The sequence below is a fragment of the Rana temporaria genome, chromosome 3 (assembly GCF_905171775.1).
Source record: "Rana temporaria chromosome 3, aRanTem1.1, whole genome shotgun sequence".
NCBI classification, from domain to species: domain Eukaryota; kingdom Metazoa; phylum Chordata; class Amphibia; order Anura; family Ranidae; genus Rana; species Rana temporaria.
In genome coordinates, this window is record NC_053491.1 from 431411833 (window position 1) to 431421927 (window position 10095).

General features: G+C 44.3%; 1 protein-coding gene across 1 annotated transcript; it reads left to right on the forward strand.

Moving 5' to 3' along the window:
- The first annotated feature begins 8238 nt into the window (after positions 1-8238).
- C3H19orf67 (chromosome 3 C19orf67 homolog) lies at positions 8239-10095 on the forward strand. Its single transcript, XM_040342053.1, has 2 exons — positions 8239-8377; positions 9421-10095. The coding sequence occupies exons 1-2, from the start codon at positions 8259-8261 to the stop codon at positions 9641-9643; spliced, it is 342 nt and encodes a 113-aa protein (XP_040197987.1). The 5' UTR covers positions 8239-8258; the 3' UTR covers positions 9644-10095.

A 10095-nucleotide genomic window follows, 5' to 3' on the forward strand; every position in this document is an offset into this window, starting at 1 on the left:
GGCACATGGGTGCAGTCTATTGCCCCAATGACATTGGGCATTCCTGCTAGGTCAAAAAAACCACGTTTTATTTGATCCGCTCTCACGTGACTTGCCCATATGAATGTATTTTGGAGCAAGTTGTCGCAGTGCTTGCAGGACGTCGACCAAGCAGCGGGAAAAACTGGGTTGTGAGATGCCAACAATCTCACCACTGACATGTGTGGTATGAGGCCTTCCTAGAAAATGAAGTACTGCCCAAAAAACGCACAAGACTGGTACTGCATTACTTCTCCGCGTGCGTGTTTCTAGGGCCAAGTGTATTTCATCATACAGGGAATATATCATGGGAGAGGATAATCTGAATTGGCTATCACCTGGGTTTCAGAAAATTGATCCAAAAAGGTACGTGAAACGAAATACACGTTTCTCTATCTGAACGACATTCTGACGTGTCCTTCTTCGCCTCTGGATCAGTTTCAGTTCAAATAGAGCACATCCAAATGGTTCCATCTTGCACAAAACTCGTAACAAAATTTACCACAAGCCTAAACCGCCAAAAAAATTCCTCTCAACAAATGATATACCGCCTGGGAAATGTCATAACGCCACCCTCAGGGAGGTGCTTATTTAACGATTGCTTAGCGATCGTTAATTGTCTAAAAAACCTTTGTGAATTGCACTTCTGTACATATTTAACGATTTGAGTCGTTAAAACAACGATCAATACGTTCAATAACGACTCAAAACTAAAAATATCGGTTCTGTGTAGTGAAACGTTATTTGATGATTTTTACAAGCGTTAAATCGTTTAGTGAATTGGACTTGATTCAATAACGTGTGAAATCGTTTACATAACGACCGGTATCGGCAAAAAAAGCTTTGTGAATTGACCCCATTGTGTGTTTAACATTTTGTCAATACATTTTAGACACATGATGGTTGACCCTCTCATAGACACCCCTGAAGAAGGAGACATTGAAACTCTGAAACGCGTCAGTTGAACTACAAGTAATGCAGTGTCAATCGTTGGTGGTGATTTCTGTATTTTGTATGCAGTCACTGTAACATACCAATCTATTTTATACCTTACTATGTATATATTTCAACAATATGGAGAGGTGCTGAATATAAATTTTTACACACGGTACCTTCGTCCCATCAAAATTTGAAATATGTATTTGGGGGGAGGCTGGGGTTTGGACTTTGATGGTACCATATATCAACTGATTACCAGTCAAAATTAGAAAAGTATAAAGACGGTTTTATTACAAAAAACATATACATGATTTACATATTCATAAAATAAACTTATTTAGTCATAACAACTATAAAGTGCCTAAAAGACATTCTGTCATTGTAGATAGAATGTCAACATCATCTAGTTTATATTGAGAAGAGCTCGACATGTTTCGCGGTTTCTTATATCGCCCGCTTCTTCGGGAGCATTACTCATACATACAATTTGTCAGGTGATCTATAATTACAATTATACATCAGACAGGAGGCTCATATCTTATGCATTATCTTTCTTTAATAATGCCATAGCAGAAATACAGTAAACATTTATTGTAACTTAAAAAAATCAAGAACTACCTTCCCAGCAGTCCCTGGGCCAGTGTAGCCCCTCCCAGACGTAGCCTATATAAGGGACTGTCTGAGGTAACCTATTCCTCTTTCTTTCTGCTCATAGCCAGAACTCAGATAAGTACATTACTCTATGTTTATAATTTTTATGTAGGCTTGCTTGTTATTTGGTTATCAGCAGCCCTTTTAATTGTGTAGATCCTAATGTCACATCGTCTTTCCACAGGGTGCTGGGATCCCCCCCCCCTCCCACCCCGGCTTTTATTACAGCTACGGAGGTTTTTCCCTCCTCCGCTATTCCCTTCAACTTCCACCTGTATCTGTATATACCCTCTGATCCCCTCAGACCTTCATCTGTGTGTTGTTCTATCAACCTTCTGTCTTATGAAGCACAACTGATATTTCTAAAAATGATAAACGTTTAGTTTTTGCTGTATGCTTTTCCCACTTTGCTATCTGTGCCACCCGTTTTGTAGAGAACGCGGTTTCCTCTGATGTGTACATCTTACAGTCATTGGGCTTCTTTATTTGTTTATTTACAATATACCGCTGCTTTGCTTCTTTTGTTTCCCCCCGGTGCGCTCTGCACACTGCTCGTTTTCTGACTGGAGGTAGGACGGCGCCATTTTAAACATCTCGGCGCCTTTTTCCTACCTCCCTTCTTCTCCTTCTCCTCAGAGCGTCTCATCTCTGAGGGGGGCGTGGCGGTGAGGATCTCCCTGCACCAATCGCGCTATTGTCGCAAATCGACGGCGCCATTGCTGCGGACCTGTCCTGGGGATTCCATCCTCCGTGTGCTAGGCCGTCTCTCCCCATCGCCAGGGTGCGGGCGGCTGTATGGTTGGAACTCTGTGTAGATCTCACTGATCTATGCGAATCACGTTAGGCCGTAGTCTCGCGAGACTACGGCCCCGAGCCTCACGTCTAGCTCCCCTTGTGGTGGGGAATATCTCCCCTCATCTAACTTCTGTCACTCACACCTAGCTGGTGGGGAATTCCTCCCCTCCCCTGCTTCTGTCACTCCTTCACCTTCAGTTACATTAAACATCAGTTCTTGTTCTGGGAATTTATTCCCCTGTAGTCTATTCTACATATAATGAATATATTAATACATGTAAATAAATAATACATTTTAATAATTATACGAATGAATAAATTACTGACTTATTAAATAAATATAAATAAATCAATGAACATAAATGTCTATAAATAAATAATTTATACAATCTATATGATTGAATAAATAAATAAATAAATATATAAATATATATAATAAACAAATTTTAAAATATAAACTATTAAACTATACTTTATATATAATTGAATAAATAAATACATATATATATATATAAATAAATAAACAAATTATAACAATAATTGAATGAATTATAGAAATTACTATACAAGTTATAGTACATAACTTCCCGTATCTTCCTGTGCTGCACGGCCGTGCTGTCCGCAGACAGCTGACTCCTCTCCTGTGGCTGGCGACAGATCCTTATTCCCTACTGGTGCCCACTGAAGTGGTGGACGCAGCCCTGGAAGGCCCTACCTACCTCAGTGCTGCACTGGTTCCTGAGCTGGTCGGTAGGTCCGTCCAGACTACCAGGGCATCGGTTGTTCCAACCCACATGCACCCCTATGTCCGGATCTCCCGGCAAGGATATAACGCCCCTGAGTAGGGCATGGCGTCCCGTATGCGCCGTCACATTAATGTGGCCTCCGTCTCCCCGGCAGGGGAAGTAAATAACATGCCCCAGGCAGTACCCTGCCAGGACTGCCGACCCTCTGACTCCCCGGCAGGGGAAGTACATAACATGCCCCAGGCAGTACCTTCCCAGGACTGCCGACCCACGGACTCCCCGGCAGGGGAAGTAAATAACATGCCCCAGGCAGTACCCTCCCGGGCCTGCCGACCCACTGCCTTCCCAGACTCCAATCAACCCCCGAGCCTCGGGGAGATGCACATGCAGAGGCAGCGATCCGCTAGACGGACTGAGCCAGACTCCTCGTGGACTCTTCCAGAGTCGTCCGTGGAGTACGAGGCGGCTAACACCTTTGAGTCTGAGGATGAAAATGATGATGATAATGATGATGATTAGGTGAGCAGTGGGCACATGGCGCTCCATGACGACGCCAACCCTAGGTCCCAGGGTAAAACCTTATTGGACTCTTGTGGAGTACCATGTTTCGATCAGGAGGTGATTGGCCACCCACACTCCGTTGACTGGGCACCTCTACCTGAGGTGATCCAATAGATCGAATGCTGGACCCGGAGATCGATCGGTACGCTAACCGGACAAGTTGAGGGTGGAATACTCACCCTTCCATTACCAAATACGGTGGTGCTCACTCCAGAGGTGGATCCTATAATCATTCAGTATTCCAGGAAGGGAATAGAGAGGGCCTTTGGGACCTCACAGTACTGGGTCTTAGATCTCTGGACCTATCACCTAACCCTACGCCTTAGTGAGCAGGCTACTGCCTCTGTAAGCCGGTTGACCTAGCACAATGGGATCACGCTAATTGATGATATCTTTAAGACGGTAGGACAAATGGAGTTATATTTACCAGGCGTATACCTGGTTCACCATCCCATTCGGTTTTTCAAACCTAAACACCGTCCTAATGGACAACAGGTTGCTAGACCTTGGACCAAACAGCCGATAGTAGAGATGGACCCGCTCTCTTTGAACTTCCTCAACAACATCTTCCCGATCAGGAAGAAGAAAGGCGGTTTTTCGTCCGGTGGGAGCTTGAGAAATCTCACCAACTTACTGCCCTGTGGAACAAGGGTGAGGTTGAACATCTACTTGAACTACCTACTTCTAATGGCTGGTTCCCCTCGCCTAGCGAGCGAACACACCTCCTGGATGGTCGGATCGCTTCGCGATCTGGGACTCCTCATAGATCACGAACACCTATTATTTCCCCATTTCAGGAGATAGAGTTTTTGGGGTTCTTGGTGGACACCAACCGAGCGATCCTTCGGCTACCCATACCCAATTAGCCGCCATCCGCAAAGACATCAGTATCATGCTGGGCAGCAGCGGGTGTCCTTACGCGGACTGACTCGCTTAGTCGGCCTGTTCCCGGTGTCAATCCAGGCCACTCTCCAGCCCCTCTTCACTGTCGAACCCTCCAGAGACTCGAGACTCTACATCTTCGCTAGGGGCTTCGCTATACAAACTAAGTGAAGCCATGGTGGACCTACGTAGTGGTTACGTCATGCCGTCAAACGGAACGGCGAGACATTTTCAACTCCTCACCGGATTTCGTCATAGGGTCGGATACCAGCCGCCTCGGCTGGGGTGCTCGGTGCAGTCCCTCGTCCTCCGGTAGGACGTGGTCCGCAGAGAACCCTCGGCTGCACATCAACACGTACACCCCTGACGGCCTTTTTTGCCATCGGAAGTCTGTTGCCACGCACGTCCATCTGCTGTGTGCTATTGCGTTCGGACAACGTACCCGCAGTCCGGTACGTCGATCGCTTGGTGGGCCCCTGATCCAGAATCCTAGCGGATCTAGTAAGACTTCGGGCACTTCTGCCTGGAATGCAACATCGTCCCGATTGCGGGATATGCCACAGACTATCCCTATAGGGTGGCAGATTGGATTCTCGTTACCTGACCGATTACAACGATTGGCGACCGCACCGGTCAGGGTCCCTGATCCTTGCTCACTTCGCGGATCCTTCTCTATGGACCTGTTCGTTCCCCGTATCAACCACCAGTTTCCGCGCTCTTACAACCGGAGGCCGGATCCGGAGGCGCACCATGTGGACGCCCTCCACCAAACGTGGTCACAGGGGACACATTACGCGTTCCCCTGTTCCCGGTGACCCTCAGGGTCCTCCTTCACTTAGCGAGCCGGAGGGCATCAGTCGTGCGGTTCACTCCGTGGTGGCCGACGCAGCCATGGTTTCCCCTCCTTCTGAGGATGACGGTGGAACTCCCCAGGTTGTTTCCTCATTCCCCCCACCTCCTCGCTGATCTGTACCCTCTACTCACGAAGCACATCCTACCTCTCCTCACATGGTTGGTATCGGGGTTCCGGTCGCAGACTACGACCTTTCGGGAACAGCTAGGGATCCCCTGCCTTGGACTGGGCCCCGGGACTAGATCGGCATCTCGATCTACCTGGGGACCCTGTGGGATGCCGTTGACTGAATCCGTTGGTCCATGTTCCTGAGGACAACTGACCGGTCGGCTCCGAATGGTTTGGGTTTCCTATAGTCCCCGTTGGGATGAAGGTGGTCCGGATGAAGTTGGTCCGTGTTGGCCTTGTCCTTTCGTTTCCTCCAGATTCGGATGTTGTGTTCCGGTCGGAAGGTTCCCGGCAGCCGAGGAGATGTCCTAATTGGACTTTCGGTTCCTGTTTACACTAATTCGCATGAAGAAAGAGGAATAGGTTACCTCAGACAGTCCCTTATATAGGCTACGGTCTGGGAGGGGCTACACTGGCCCAGGGACTGCTGGGAAGGGTAGTTCTTTGAATTTTTTAAGTTACAATAAATGTTTACTGTATTTCTGCTATGTGCATTATTAAAGAAAGATAATGCATAAGATACTCGCCTCCTGTCTTCATATAATTAATATTTTCCGTCACAAGCTAGGAAAATCTCGAATTATAATTATACAATCATCTGACAAATTGTATGTATGAGTAATGCCCCTGGAAGAAGCGGGCAATATAAGAAACCGCGAAATAGCATATGGAAACCCTGGGCCATATACTATACGCCAGACACTTTTGACTCAAGAGTTCTCATGTCATGGTATTGATACCCTTTCATGGATAATAGTGAAATAAAATAAATGAAATCCACCTTCGGAACACCACTACCCTCTCCCTTCCCTCCATTAGTTCCCATTCCCATTTATTAGTAACTTTTTTTATTTATGTTTATTTATATCTGTATAATACTTCAACTCCTACAACAGTACAATTATTATTGCATTTATCTGTATTTCAATGCTGTATCTCATTCTAAGTTGTTGTCATCTGACATACTGTAACTGTTGTAATCTATTACTTTAAAATAAAAACATTATAAACAAAGAAACCGCGAAACATGTTGAGCTCTTCTCAATATAAACTAGATGATGTTGACATTCTATCTACAATGACAGAATGTCTTTTAGGCACTTTATAGTTGTTATATTGAGGCGATTAAGTTCGCATTGTTGCGCTATATAAGTTACTCACTCACTCACTCTATGACTAAAGAAGTTTATTTTATGAATATGTAAATTATGTATATGTTTTTTGTAATAAAACCTTCTTTATACTTTTCTAATTTTGACTGGTAATCAGTTGATATATGGTACCATACAAAAACAATTTTGTGGCGCTAACAAAATTGTTTTTGTATATTTTGACTGCTTTCTTGTTTCACTGGATTGTTTGTGGCTGCTTATTATTTGGATAGCGCAGATTTATTTTTGTTTTTGATATATGGTACCATCAAAGTCCAAACCCCAGCCGCCCCCCAAATGCATATTTCATATATGTCAACAATAAAATTCATGTTTTTTATATATACAACCAAATTCGCAGTGCCTTAAAATTCCAGCTATGGGATATTCTCTCTTTGTTCAGTTGATTTGGATGTGGCACTCTACAGAGACATACTTACCGATATAATTATCCATTTATATGTCTGTACATGGGGGGAAAACATATTTTTCTCATCACAATTTCAGGCGGCGCTTCCAAGTACTGCACAGTGATTGTACTTTAACGTTTTTCTTTCGTAATGCAAGCCTATTAGGCTGGCCATATATTATTTTTTTTTCTCCTTTAGCCAACAGACTGATGAATGCATTCCCCCATCCACACAAGTGAGTCAGAATACAACAGCTACTACTGTCAGAATACACTGATCAGCGCTGCAACCGATTGTCTACAGCCCGGTGATCGAGAATTTTTTTTTTTCAGCACTCCTTCTACTTCTTCTTTTCTTCAGCACTCCTTCTACTTCTCTCGAGCAGAAATGGCCATAGATGTATTGAAATGTAGGCATCCCAGTCGAACTGGCTGAATTTGAATCCACCTATGGCCAGCTTTAGCCTGCTTTGATTGGACTGACTGATACCAATAGACTTGCTACGTGGCTCGCTGATTTTATCGCAGCAGTTGTTGAGCAGAGCTGTAAATCACACTCCTTGACATACAAATAGTCGGTAGGGAGAATCTAAAATGTACGGAAATATTACGCATATATATCAGATAGACAAATCTCTTTCTAAAAAACGATAACATAATAATAAAAAAAAATGTTATTAAACATGCTATAGTTTCCCTTTAATATTGTACAAAAGGTAAGGAATAAAAAAAAAAAAGTGTGCAAATAATTGCAGTGCTGAATGCGTGCCCTTCTATCTGTCCCCCAGTATGCCCGCTGTCCTCTGTGGGAGCTTCTGTATTGACGGCAACTATCAAATATCAATCTTCCGATATTTCAGCCAAGCACCATACTCTCCATCTCTGCCTAACCTCTACAAGAGACTGCGTTGGAACGTAGAGGTCATGACAGGGAGTGCTGGAGGAAGCATGAACACTACCCAATAGTATGACGTTGTTTTTTATAAACCGTGCATCTATCTTTATGGAAACGTTCAATTACTGGTCCACCTAAACTTTCTGCCTCTCTTCACAGTTACTTCTTATGCTGTAGAGAAGAAGCGATAATGGGAGTATCTGAGGTTTTCAGTGCACCCGGTTCCTCTGAATCTCAGAAACAGATGGTATGGTCCATAGGAAAATGGGGTGCCCTGGATCCAACAGAAGATGCAGATATGGAGTCCTGGTGAGGATGGCATTGGGAATTAGTAATAAAAGGATCTTTAGCTTACAATGATTTGTCGTCCCAGATAGCAAAGATAACTTGCCACAAAATTGTGGTAGTTGAATTGTAAGTCTTGTTAACTTGCTGCACATTTTCATTGGCACGTTGTACACTTGCAGAGCACTTGAAGCACAAATTCTAGTTGACACTTTTCCAAATTTAGGGATGACTCTGACTCTGCAGACTTGCAGAATGTTTGCAAAGAAAGTTGATCTGAAGTCATGCGATGCAGACTTGCAATTGTGCAACAAACTCGTGAACCCTGGCAAGTCTAGCAATAGCTTAGCAAGTCATTTTCAAACTTCCAGCTCAATTACTTGCTATCTGGGGTGTCTATCTCAAGGTACACCATGTGGCCAACTTAGGCCCCTTTCATACAATCGGCCGCAAAGATCCACCTGTGTGTTTTTCAGGTGGATCTATGCGGGCCTCCCATTAACTTGTATGGGCAGGCGGATGTCAGCGGAGATGTGTCCGCTGACACCTGCCTGCCATCCGATCCGACAAGATCCGCTGAAAAGAGACGGCGATACGTTTGCCAGCGGATCAGATGGGATAATGTGAAATGTGTTATCTCCATTACAAATGCTACTTTTACTCCCGTCTCATACTTTATTCTGAGCATGCGCGGGTTTCTTAGCATACACACGCTCGAGTTTCTCGTCGGAAACCAGCCCGACGAGAAACTCGACGAGCCAATTTGAGACTCCTGTCGAGGAAAAAGAGAACTTGCTTTTTTTTTTTGCTCATCGAGTTCCTCGACAGTGTCCTCGATGAAACATTTACACACGACCAGTTTCCTCTGCAAAAAAGCTTTCCCACCAAGTTTCTTGATGGATTCTGCCAGGAAACCGGTCGTGAGGTACGAGGCCTTAGTCTTGCCATTTAGACATTTTTCTGCATTATGTCGTGTTTTGTGTTTGTACTGATTACTAGGGATGCATTATTATATTCTATGCTACTAAACCTTCATATTGTATGTGTGATCTCTACCTGTCTTTCAGGATCTTATGCTCACAGCCGACTGCATACTACAATCTTCTTTTCATAGTTGGCTTCCATGAGCCTTCTCACACTGCTGCCACTGATCTGCTGGTACAAATCCTCAGTGTCTCTAAGGAAAGCAATTCAACTTTGCAAGCAACACCCCCTGACTTCAGTGCTATCATGCCAACATCTGATACTCCAAGTCCAGGAAAAGATGAAGAGAGAAATGAGACACCATAGTTTATTAATGTAATCTTGTATACAAAATGTCGTGCAAGGTGACATATTCATTGTGTTTTCTCTCTCTCTGATATAAGTTTGTGAGGTTCCATCAAATTTGTGAAGGCTTCATGTAGCAGCATCTTTGACTGGATGGGCTTGTAATCACAAGTGTGAGCTTGTCATTCCTACAAAAGTTTGCCATGGCATTCGTCCATGGATATTTATACAGCTTCCCTCTCCTGGTTGAGCTGCAGCGTGCTCTTTGGCCAATAAACTCAGTGACTGCCCAGGCCACAGAGCAGGCCACAAGGGCAAAACAGTGTAAAAATTTAGTTGTATTCTATCTGCAGGAAATGTACAGTAGGTTCTATATCAGGGGTCTCAAACTGGTGGCCCTCCAGCTGTTGCAGGACTACAAATCTACATGAGACATTGCCAGGCTGACAGTTACAAGCATGACTCCCATAGGC